Genomic DNA, 12,988 nt, shown 5'->3' with positions numbered 1-12,988 from the left:
GTTCTAGTATCTCCCAATATTTCGGCCATTTGGCCTCCATATTGAATCTTTTCAGAGCCTTTGCTTCCATGGGTGACAACCACCTTGGGGTCTTATTTTCCAATAGATCTTTGTACCTTATCCAGACATTAAATAATGCTTTCCTGACAATATGGTGTTTGAAAGCTTTGTGCGCTTTAACCTTGTCGTACCACAAATATGCATGCCATCCAAAGGCATTGTTAAAACCTTCCAAATCCAAAATATCAGTGTTCTCAAGAAGCAGCCAGTGTTTCAACCAGCAGAATGCTGCTGATTCATAATAAAGTTTTAAGTCTGGCAGGGCAAACCCCCCTCTTTCCTTCACATCAGTTAATATTTTAAATTTTATTCTGGGCTTTTTGCCCTGCCAGACAAATCTAGAGATATCTCTCTGCCACCTCTTGAAACAATCCATCTTGTCCACAATCTGCAAAGTTTGAAACAAAAATAACATTTTTGGCAATACATTCATCTTTATAACCGCAATTCGACCCAACAAGGAAAGCTTCAATTTAGACCATATTTCTAAACCTTTTTTTACTTCTAGCCAACATTTCTCATAATTGTCCTTAAATAAATTCAAATTTTTAGCTGTCATGTTAATCCCCAGATATTTCACTTTCTTAACTAAGGTCAAACCAGTCTCATTCTGAAACCTTTCTTTTTCAGTCTGTGTTAAATTTTTCTCTAAAACCTTCGTTTTTGACTTGTTCAATTTAAATCCAGCCACCTGACCAAATTCTTGAATCAGTTCTAATACCCTTTTCGTACTAGATTCTGGCTCCTGTAATGTCAAAACTAGGTCATCTGCAAAAGCCTTCAATTTATATTGTTTGGCTCCGACCTGAATTCCTTTGATCAAACGGTCCCTTCTAATCATATTCAGCAGCACCTCCAGGACCGAAATAAATAGTAATGGAGAGATAGGGCAACCCTGTCGTGTTCTTTTTTTCTATCTTAAATTCTTCAGTCACCACATTATTAACTATCAATTTAGCTTTTTGTTCTGAATAAATTGCACTTATACCATTTTCAAACCCTTGTCCCACCCCCATTCCCATTTCTTCATAAAGCTCCAAGAAATATTATCAAAGGCCTTCTCCGCATCAATAAAAATTAAGGCAGCTTTTGTGTTGATATTCACTTGTAATATTTCCAAAATGTCAATTATATTCCTTGTGTTATCAGACAAGTGTCTACCCGGGAGGAAGCCTGCCTGGTCTTTGTGAATCTCTTCTACTAATACTTTTTTAATCTGTTAGCCAAAATATCGGCAAAAATTTTGTAATCCACATTTAAAAGGGATATGGGACGGTAGTTCTTGAGTTGTGTCTTTTCGGACTCTAGTTTTGGTATAAGTGTAATAAAAGCTTCTTTCCATGACTCCAGCGCCTTCTTCCCCTCCATGATTTCATTGCAAACCTCCTTTAATGGTTGTCCCTGTTTTATTTTGAACTGAAAAGCAGCCTTGGGGGCTGCAATTAAGGGGGATGGAGGAAAAATAGGTTACTGAGCTATTTGCTCAAAATCATCCTCTCCCAGATGTTTTTTCACCTTATGGAGGGGGATATGGGGAACCAAAGGAAAGTATGGTAAATGTGCGTGGGGATAGTGATCTTGGGCTGACATGCAGCACCAAGAGCGAAGATTAATAGCTTTTCTGCTATTAATAGTACCTTTCTAGGCTGCTTTTCAGTTTTTGAGATAACAGCTCCAAACTAAGAAATTTACACAGTCACGTGGCTGAGGCCCTGCTCCATGTCCTCAGAGGCGATCACTTTTGAAGTCCCATAATTCCTCAGAGATTCTCCAAGCAGCTTCGCTTTGCTCATTTTGCCACCAGAGCAAAATATTTTTACGTTTTTAAAAGGTCTTCCTAAACACACTGATGGCAGTCAGTCTCTGATTGAGTTTCCCTTTTACCCTCTTCTTACATGGGGACCCCCACAGACTCCCATCCAGGTCCATTCAGACCCATGTCTGCTTAGCTTCAGCAGAGAGAGAAGACTTGCATGGTTTTTTTAAAATAATAAGTGTTTTTTCACAATGCAGAGAGGTGAGCAGTCCAGCCCTTTTGGCTTCTTTCTTGCTTAACTTCTAGAGGGGTTTGCTGTAAAATGCTGCCATGAGGCCGCCTAGTCTGAATGCTCACTTTGAAGAATGATTTTTCTCATGCCAGGAAATAAGGAACTGCTTAAATGTGGATTCTTCAGAACCTTTTGAATGTTGGTAATGTACTGCAGGTTTTGTCTTCCTCAGCTGGAGAATGTTGGATTATATTAGGGTTTTGTGGAGGATGCCAAATGGCTCTTCTCAAATGGGAGGAATTAATTTCAGCCTGAGTCATTCAGTCTGTTCTGCTGGTTTGCTGGACATCCAGGATCTTCAAAAAAGCAAAAGGTTTGAGTTGACAGTGATGCCAATCATGACCATTGGCTTGCTAAGTGAATCCTTGAAGTTCCAGACAAATGCATTATGCTGATAGCTGTGGGTTTTCTCAGTAAGTCACTGGTGGCCTATAGTTCCCTTGAAGCACCTGGATGTCATGGGTGGTAGATGGGTGTGATATAAGACAGAACCCCAGCGAGACGAGAAATAATTATAACTAGATCCCGCCATGGAGGGATCTCAAAACTGAACTGGTAAACTCATTATGGACTCTGAGACAAAGCACTCTCTTGAGGCAGAGTAAAATCCAGGAGGGAAATGGAGAAAGCAGAGCCGAGGGGGTGAGGAATTTCTAACCAGGGTTGAGTTTGAGGCCAAGCTCACTTTGGTGCAGCGCTTCTTTGTACATGTGCAGAGAACATTTCCTTTGCCACCAAATTAACTACAGGTTCTTTCTACACAGTTGGAATTGGGGGCCAGCCTCCCAGATCAGAGGATGTGGCTTCTCTTCAGCCCTAGAAATTCATCTTTGTAGAAATGAACAGCTGAAACACCCCCTTCCCAAGTGGCTGCCTTTGTCATGTTTAGGGGCTGTTTTGCCAGATGTGGCTGCTTTAGTTTGTTCCTTGTGGACATTCATGTGGCAAATTGGTTTGGGAAAGGAAGAATACAAAAACACTGGAGCAATTCTATTCAAGAATTCTATCTTGGTATAGAATTCTAGAGTTGGAAGGGATCCCCAAGGGTCATCTATTCCAACCTTCTGTAATCTAAACTAAGCATCCATGACAGATAGCCACCCGACTTCTGCTTAAAAATCCACCACCTTCCAAGGGAGTCCATTCCACTATGGAACAGCTCTTACAGTCACAAAGTTCGTCCTGGTGTTTAGTCGGAATCACTTTCCTTGTAACTTGAAGCTATTGGTCCCACCCTCCATGTGACAGTCCATCAGATATTTGAAGGTGGCCGGCCATCATATCTCCTCTCAGTCTCTTCTTCTCCACGTGAAACATAGCCAGTTCTCTCAACCATTCCTCATAAGGCTTGGTTTCCAGACCCCTAGCATCTTGGTTGCCCTCACCTGCACACATTGCAGCTTGTCAATATCCTTCTTAAATTGTGGTGCCCAGAACAGGTGTGGTCTGAGCATGGCAGAATAGAGTGGTACTATGACTTCCCTTGATTGGAACAATGTACTTTGCTTGATATAGCCTAGAATAGTATTAGCTTTTTTTTGCTGCTGCATCACACTGTTGACTCATGTTCAGCTTGTGGTCTACTAAGACCCCAGAACCTTTTCACATGTACTACCGGCAAGCCAGGTGTCCCCCATCTTATATTTGTGCAGCCTTCTTCCTGCCTTAGTGTAGATCCTTACATTTGTCCCTATTGAAATTCATTTTGTTAGTTTGGGCCCAGTTCTCCAATTTGTTAGTGTCATCTTGAATTCTGCGTCTATCTGAGACGTTGGCTATGCCTCCCAGTTTGGTGTCATCTACAAATTTGATGAGCATCCCTTGAATACTTTCATCCAAGTCATTTATAAAGACGTTGAACAACAAGGGGCCCAGGACGGAACCCTGCAGAACCCCACTTGTCACTTTTTTCCTGGGTGATGAGGAACCATTAGTGAGCGCTCTTTGTAATTACCGTATTTTTTGCTCTATAAGACTCACTTTTTCCCTCCTAAAAAGTAAGGGGAAATGTGTGCGCGTCTTATGGAGCGAATGCAGGCTGTGCAGCTACCCCAGAAGCCAGAACAGCAAGAGGGATTGCTGCTTTCACTGCTCAGCGATCCCTCTTGCCGTTCTGGCTTCTGAGAGTCAGAATATTTTTCTTTTTGTTTGTTTTCCTCCTCCAAAAACTAGGTGCGTCTTGTGGTCTGGTGCGTCTTATAGAGCGAAAAATACGGTAATAAATGTTCACACTGCCTTGAGGCCTCTTGTAGCTGAACAGTAGTATTTTATTCTTCTATAGATAACCAACAACTTAGCAATTAGAGACATCACTGAAGACTACCCAACCTCCCTATAGACAGATCATAACAACTTGCTCAATAACCTCTGCATAGACTTTCTGCAAGCAAATTGGGATGAATATTCCAGAAACCGATTGTCTGAAGGAATCCCGTGAAGCTCTGCTGTTTTTTGAGGGCAGCTGTCAACGAAAATGGTTGTCAGAGGTGTCACTTGTTGGAATGAATGCATCTGACATCATGTAAATTCTTGGCACCTAGACTTCTAGTGTCAGCCAAATCTAGGAATGCTTTTGTGGTCAGAATGTTTATGAATTATGGAAAAATGGGGCCAGTGTAAAACTAGGTATGTTTGACCCAATCTTGGTATTGCTTTAGTTACCTTATTTTGCATGACATTGAGGGCTTAGCTGACCACATGTGTGTTTGGGTCTTCCTGGTCAAGTATGTCTTTTCTTGTAAGCATTCAAGTTGGCACATGTATTAGGTTCTCAATTTGTGCACCTGGAGCAAAACTGGTAGTTGCTTGGGCATTTCCCATTATGTAATGTTTGGCCTCCTGAGTGTAGTCTCTCTGCAGTCAGCAGTGCCCGACTGGTTGTGAATTTACCAGAGCGCAGCATTTCAAGAGAGCTGCAACTGATAGGTCTGTAGGCCAACCCTGGCAAGCAAAGAAAGAGAGGCTGTGGCCTGTGTACACCACATATACCCCAGACCAGACTTTGAGCACTCCTGCAGAAAAGGATTTGGACCTGTTTGTCTTTCTGCCATGTCTCATAGACCTGACTCAGGCCTGTCTTGGCTTCTGCTGCTGTGCTGTTATCTGATCTGTCTGTTAGTCCTCCTGCTTCCCCAATTACCTGTGGAAATTTTCCAGTAGTGTAATCTCTCACACTTCAATCCAGTTAAACAGCTCCGATCATGTTAAAGGGTTGGCGTCTCTCCTTATGTTGCAGGCCATATGGCTGCCTTGATATCATCAAGGCAAGTGGAGGAAAGATCCAAATGAATGCAACCAAACTCTTGGTTCATGTGGGAACCAATGACACTGCAAGCAATAGCCTCCAGAAGATCAAAAGAGACTATGAGGCTCTGGGCAGGAAATTGAAGCAATTAAATGCACAAATTGTCATCTCATCTGTCCTCCCAGTTGAACGACGTGGCCCAGGGAGAGAGAGAAAAATAGTGGAAGTGAACAGCTGGCTTCGCAAATGGTGTAAACAGGAACGGTTTGGATTCTTAGATCACGGACTGCAGTTTCTTGAAGATGGACTTCTGGCAAGAGATGGGCTGCACCTCACAACGGTTGGGAGGAATGTTTTTGCCAAAAATCTCAGAAACCTCATCAGGAGGGCTTTAAACTGACTAATGTGGGGGAGGAAGACAGTGCTCCTGAAGGTAGGAGTCTATCAATTGATGAAGATGATCATCCAAATGTCATAGACCAAATGGAGCAAACAGCATGCAGACCTAGTGGTGGGAGGAAAAAATCCTTAAATAAGAGACACGGGGGAATGATTAATGGACTTCAATGTCTGTACACTAATGCGCAAAGCATGGGAAATAAACAAGATGAGCTTGAGCTCTTGGTACAGCAAACTAAATATGACATAATAGGCATCACTGAAACCTGGTGGGATAAGTCCCATGACTGGAATGTAATAATGGAGGGTTACAATCTATTTCAGAGAAACAGACCAGACAAGAAAGGAGGAGGAGTGGCGTTATATGTCAGGGATGTGTATACCTGTGAAGAGATCCAAGATTTAGAACCTCAAAGCCAAAGTGAGAGCATTTGGGTCAAAATTAAGGGAGAGAAGAATAACAGGGACCTCATTGTGGGAGTTTACTATAGATCCCCAAGCCAAACGGAGGACATAGATGATGCCTTCCTGGAACAGATGGCCAAGCATGCAAAAGGAAGGGAGATAGTAGTAATGGGGGACTTCAATTACCCGGATATTTGCTGGATGTCAAACTCAGCCAAGAGCATAAGGTCAAACAGATTCCTCACTGGCCTTGCAGACAACTTCATTGTCCAGAAAGTGGGAGAAGCAACAAGAGGAACAGCCATTTTAGATCTGGTCCTAACCAATGTTGATGACCTGGTTAGTGGGGTAGAAGTGGAAGGATCATTAGGCGCGAGTGATCATGCTCTTCTGAAGTTTACTATACAGCGGAAAGGAGCAGCCAAGCATACTAGGACTCAATTTCTTGACTTTAAGAAAGCCGACTTTATAAAACTTGGGGAAGTGCTGGGTGAGATCCCATGGACAGTAATATTAAAAGGAAAGGGAGTTCATGATGGCTGGGAGTTTGTTAAGAGGGAGATAGTAAAAGCACAACTTCAGGCAATACCAATGAGACGGAAACATGGAAGGTGCCTAAAGAAGCCAGGGTGGCTATCTAAAGAACTTTTAACTGAGTTAAGATTAAAAAAGGAGGTGTACAAAAAATGGAAAAGGGGGGAAACCACCAAAGAGGAATTCAAACAAATAGCCAGCACGTGTAGACACAAAGTCAGAAAAGCTAAAGCACAGAATGAACTCAGGCTTGCTAGAGAGGTTAAAAGCAACAAAAAAGGCTTTTATGGGTATGTTTGTAGCAAAAGGAAGAACAAAGAAACAGTGGGGTCACTCAGAGGAGAAGATGGTGTAATGCAAACAGGGGACACAGAAAGGGCTGAACTCCTCAATGCCTTCTTTGCCTCAGTCTTCTCCGATAAAGAAAACAATGCCCGACCTGAAGAATTTGGAGCAAATGATTCAGCAGAGGAAACACAGCCCAGAATAACTAAGGAGATAGTACAAGAATACTTGGCTAGTTTAGATGTATTCAAGTCTCCAGGGCCAGATGAGCTGCATCCAAGAGTATTAAAAGAACTGGCAGATGTGATCTCAGAACCACTGGCAGTCATCTTTGAGAATTCCTGGAGAACAGGCGAAGTCCCGGCAGACTGGAGGAGGGCAAATGTTGTCCTAATTTCAAAAAGGGGAAAAGAGAGGACCCAAATAATTACCGCCCAGTCAGTCTGACATCAATACCAGGGAAGATTCTGGAGCAGATCATTAAGCAAACAGTCTGTGAGCACCTAGAAAGGAATGCTGTGATCACCAATAGTCAGCATGGATTTCTGAAAAATAAGTCATGTCAGACTAACCTGATCTCGTTTTTTGACAGAATTACAAGCCTGGTAGATGAAGGGAACGCAGTGGATGTAGCCTACCTTGATTTCAGCAAGGCATTTGACAAGGTGCCCCATGATATTCTTGTAAAGAAGCTGGTAAAATGCGGTCTTGACTATGCTACCACTCAGTGGATTTGTAACTGGCTGACTGACCAAACCCAAAGGGTGCTCATCAATGGTTCCTCTTCATCCTGGAGAAGAGTGACTAGTGGGGTGCCACAGGGTTCTGTCTTGGGCCCGGTCTTATTCAACATCTTTATCAACGACTTGGATGATGGACTCAAGGGCATCCTGATCAAATTTGCAGATGACACCAAACTGGGAGGGGTGGCTAACACCCCAGAGGACAGGATCACACTTCAAAATGACCTTGACAGATTAGAGAACTGGGCCAAAACAAACAAGATGAATTTTAATAGGGAGAAATGTAAAGTATTGCACTTGGGCAAAAAAAATGAGAGGCACAAATACAAGATGGGTGACACCTGGCTTGAGAGCAGTACATGTGAAAAGGATCTAGGAGTCTTGGTTGACCACAAACTTGACATGAGCCAACAGTGTGACGCGGCAGCTAAAAAAGCCAATGCAATTCTGGGCTGCATCAATAGGAGTATAATAGCATCTAGATCAAGGGAAGTAATAGTGCCACTGTATTCTGCTCTGGTCAGACCTCACCTGGAGTACTGTGTCCAGTTCTGGGCACCACAGTTCAAGAAGGACACTGACAAACTGGAACGTGTCCAGAGGAGGGCAACCAAAATGGTCAAAGGCCTGGAAACGATGCCTTATGAAGAACGGCTAAGGGAGCTGGGCATGTTTAGCCTGGAGAAGAGGAGGTTAAGGGGTGATATGATAGCCATGTTCAAATATATAAAAGGATGTCACATAGAGGAGGGAGAAAGGTTGTTTTCTGCTGCTCCAGAGAAGCGGACACGGAGCAATGGTTCCAAACCAGAAGAAAAAAGATTCCACCTAAACATTAGGAAGAACTTCCTGACAGTAAGAGCTGTTCGACAGTGGAATTTGCTGCCAAGGAGTGTGGTGGAGTCTCCTTCTTTGGAGGTCTTTAAGCAGAGGCTTGACAACCATATGTCAGGAGTGCTCTGATGGTGTTTCCTGCTTGGCAGGGGGTTGGACTCAATGGCCCTTGGGGTCTCTTCCAATTCTATGATTCTATGATTCTATGATTCTGTGATTCAAACACTGGTAAGGGCTCATTATTGAGCCTGCCTAGTGGCAGTGAAGGCAGCAAAGAAGGCATACTTTGCTCCCTTCATGGCATCCTCATTATGTTGTCCAGCAGAGCTTTTCTGGGTTGTACAGGGCCTTTTACAGGCTGGCCCAAAGGAAGTGATAGGACCAATGGTAGCTCACTGTGACTTGTTTCAGTCCTACTTGGATGGTCGTTCCCGGAGGGTGTGACTTGGGGAGTGCTTTTCAGCCCCGTGGAACCTTCAATTTAGGGTTCCGCAGGGCTCAATCCTATCCCCCATGTTGTTTAACTTCTACATGAAATCGCTGGGTGGGGTTATCCGGAGGTTTGGAGTACATTGTCAGCAGTATGCTGATGACACTCAGCTCTGTTTCTCCTTTACATCTGCAGTGGAAGTGCTGGACCAGTGTCTTGCCTCGGTCATGGACTGGATGAGAGCCAACAAAGGGAAGCTCAATCCAGATAAGACAGAGGCCCCGTTAGTGGGGGATTCCCTAGACCAGATGGGTGGGAGATCACTTGCTCTTGATGGGGTTACACTTACTCTGAAGGAGCAGGTTCGTAGCTTGGGGGTCCTCCTGGATCCTCGAGGCTCAGGTGGCCTCAGTGGCCCGGAGTGCCTTCCATCAGCTTCGGCTGGTGGCCCAGCTACGCCCCTATCTGGACAGGGACAGCCTAACTACTGTTGTCTATGTTCTGGTAACCTCAAGGTTAGATTACTGAAATGTGTTATAAGTAGGGCTGCCTCTGAAGACAGTTCGGAAACTTGAGTTAGTGCAGAATTCTGCGGCCAGGTTGCTCACCAGAGGAAGACGGTTTGAGCATCTTACACCGATCCTGGTCCAACTGCACTGGCTACCAATTAGTTTCTGGGCCAATTCAAAGTGCTGGTTTTGACCTATAAAGCCTTAAACGGCTCAGGACCACAATACTTCCAGGACTGCCTGCTTCCATATGAACCTACCCGAACCCTGAGATATCTTCTGAGGCCCTTCTTCATGTGCCTCCTCCTCAAGAGGTCCGGAGGGTGGCAACACAAGAACGGGCCTTTCTCTGCAGTGCCTCCCTATCTGTGGAATACTCTCTGTGTTGTTCTCCCCACGTGAACAGTGACATTTCTGCACTTCTCTAAATCTCAGCTCTCTTATGCTTTTCAGAAAAAGCCCCAATAAATTCAGGAAACTGATTTGGACACACCAAAACACAGCTGGCTTACTGCAAGAAACTGAGAGTACGAATAGTTTTTTTCCTTAATCTGGTTCTTAGTGTTGCAGAGTTTTAAACCCATTTCAAATTTTCAAGAACTATCATCTGTTTTAGCTGTCTGTGGCTTTTTCCAGTTCCCTAAGCTTCATGATCAGACTATTGCTTTGCTGTTTTGACTAGGCAAATTCCACCCATTAAATTGGAACGGTTTGGGGTTCTTTTTGAATCACCTGCTTTGCTTTGAATGTTGGCTCAAACTTTTCAGTGGGCCATCATGAGAAACTCTGATGTGAGTGTTGCCTCTTCTGACCTTGGGAGGGTAATAGCCACTTGGCTTTGCTTGCTTTAGAGTCTTGGATGTGAATTCTGCTGGAGCCTGTAATAATATACAGTGGTACCTCGGGTTAAGTACTTAATTCGTTCTGGAGGTCCGTTCTTAACCTGAAACTGTTCTTAACCTGAAGCATTACTTTAGCTAACAGGGCCTCCCGCTGCTGCCACGCCGCCGGAGCACGATTTCTGTTCTTAACCTGAAGCAAAGTTCTTAACCTGAAGCACTATTTCTGGGTTAGCGGAGTCTGTAACCTGAAGCGTATGTAACCTGAGGTACCACTGTATTCTCATCAGAAGCAGGCAGTAAGAGACCATAGAGCAGGTTGTTACTTTGCTGCCATCTGCTGGTGGTTAATTCTGCTTCCTCAGCAGTTCTCCCCACTTTTGTATGTAGGTCAGCTCTGGTTCAGAAACCATGATTGGCCAGTGGTGACTCATGCAGAAGATGCCCAGGGGACACTTCCTTATTAGCCTTGCCGTCCCTGAAAGCCCTGTAAAGAGGATCCTGGGGTTCAAAGGCTGCTGTGGGTGGGTGTGCTGGTGGCTGTTGGTTCAGACTTTGTCCTTCTGGCCTGTAGGAATACATGCAAGCATCTTTAGGCACCAGGCAAAATGTTTCTCTCTAACCAGACCTTTGGCAAATTAAACATTCTATGGCCTTTAAAGGGGTGGGGTAATTGGTTTGCTTTTGTTTTTGTTTTATTACATATTTTGTGTTCTCGTTTTGTATGCTGACATCGTGAATCACCCTGTGATCTTTGGGATGGTGATGTAGTAATAATAATAATAATAATAATAATAATAATAATAATAATAATATAATATATTTGGCAGATGCAGGGAGGGTTGGGGCTCTCTTTAGACCTTCTTGAGAACATGCCACCCTCCCTTGGTTGCTGATGCCTCCTGGAGCACTGAATGCCATTTGTGATAATAAAACAAATAAGAAATTGAGTTTGGACATAAAAATTAAGTACTCCCCTTTGCCTTTTGTGCTCTCTTAGGCTAAGAAAGAAAAGCATTTACCATATTGGCCCGAATATAAGACGCACTCACAAATCAGCTGCACCTTTAAAATTGAAGGAGGGAAAAGAAAAAAAGACAATATCCAGGCTGCTTCCTTTGGGGGGGGGGCAGCACTGCTTTGCCAGTGGCCTTCCCCCTTCTTTCTGGCGGCTTGGGGGAGGCTTGGGAGTGGCAGGTGGACAGTGTGCCATTTCCCTGCACTCCCGGGCTGCTTCCTGGGGGCGGGGGGGGGGGGGAGCAACACCACTTTGCTGGCGGCATAAGGTTGCAAATACAAGCTGCACTTTAACTTTTCACGGTTCAAATTTGGGGGGAAAGTGCGGCTTATACAGTAATGTGGTTGCTCAGCATGGGATCGTCCTACACACTTTCAGAAGCCCCTAAGTAAGATTAATGCATCCTCACTGTGAGTGTAGACGGGGCAGGTGGTAAAGCAGAGTGTTCAGTGCATGGGAGAGTCAGTTTGGTGGGTCACAGATATTGTGTAGGCCCTGTGTAGGTTGAGGGTGGACAAGAAATCACCCAGCTCTAATCATGTACATTACAGGATAATGTTTCTTGGTCATCTGTGTGTAAAATTAGATACCTACCCCGGTTGCACCTTGGCAAATGGTTCAGTCAGAATGGCTCCCTTTTGAAGAAGTTAGCTGACTTTTTGCCATGCCCTTCAGGTGATTTGCAGGGAACACATCTCTGGAAGAATGACTCAAACTACAGAATGAAACCTGAGCTGTTTGCTTGCCAGCTGGGCGGCCTCTGGCTAGTCAAGCAGCCAGCAGAGCCATCATGGCTTCTGAAGTGGAGCTGGCACTTCATCTGAATGCCAGCTTGGCAAATCTCCAGCTATCTATGGTTTTGTCCACTTTTTGGAAAGTGACAATATCCCAGTAACCACGGTTCCTCCCACCCCACCCTTCTTCTTTTTTCATTTTTGCAGGTCTGGCAGATCCCAGAGAATGGGCTTACGCTGCCCCTGACAGAGCCTGTGGTCATCCTGGAAGGCCATTCCAAAAGGGTGGGCATTGTGGCCTGGCACCCCACTGCGCACAATGTGCTGCTAAGTGCAGGTAGGCTCTGGATCCCTCAGGAACAAAAGGAATTGGCTTCTCCCAGCTGCCTGGCCTTTAGCTCTTGCAGAGCCAGAAAAACCTCTCCCAAAGCCACGAATGGAAGTGTTCCTGTGGTTAAGAAAGGAGGCAAGGCCATACTCTGCTCACATGACCAGTTGGGCAAGATCCGCTTCCTGGAGGGTTTGGCCTTCCTTTTCCCCCTGTGTCATGTGTCACAGCCACTTCTTTTGAAAACCTACATTACCTTTCTAGTTTTCTTGCTCTTCACCAGGTGGTTTGCTCACTCTCCTCTATTTCCTAGTAAATTTCTAATCTGCATTAAGTTTTCTTAAAGCTGCTTATACTTTTGGAGTAAGTACCGTATTCCTGTTTCCCCCCTCCCCTTTTCTTTTGACTCTAAACTAGCACCTATGAAAAGGCACAGTGCTTTCCCCCCAATTCTGTGCCAAACCTTGACTTTCAGATATGGAGTTTGGGGTGTTATTTTTAGATGCATCACTGAACTCAAGGTGCAGGGTCAGTGATATTGGGGGGGGGAAGGATAGAAAACCCATTAATGTGCTAAT

The 12,988-nt window shown here is 44.5% G+C and overlaps 1 protein-coding gene across 1 annotated transcript in view; it reads left to right on the top strand.

Annotated features, from left to right (window-relative positions):
- CORO1C (coronin 1C) overlaps positions 1-12,988 on the top strand; it is a 65,059-nt gene that overhangs the window by 42,107 nt on the left and 9,964 nt on the right. The window contains exon 4 of the mRNA XM_081835082.1: positions 12,290-12,419. Within this exon, the coding sequence (XP_081691208.1) occupies positions 12,290-12,419 (130 nt within the window). The remainder of the gene's footprint in view (positions 1-12,289; positions 12,420-12,988) is intronic.

Source organism: Podarcis erhardii (assembly GCF_964252035.2).
Source record: "Podarcis erhardii genome assembly, chromosome: 13".
NCBI lineage: Eukaryota > Metazoa > Chordata > Lepidosauria > Squamata > Lacertidae > Podarcis > Podarcis erhardii.
Note: the sequence above shows the minus strand (reverse complement) of the source record. Positions and strands in the feature narration are given on the sequence as shown.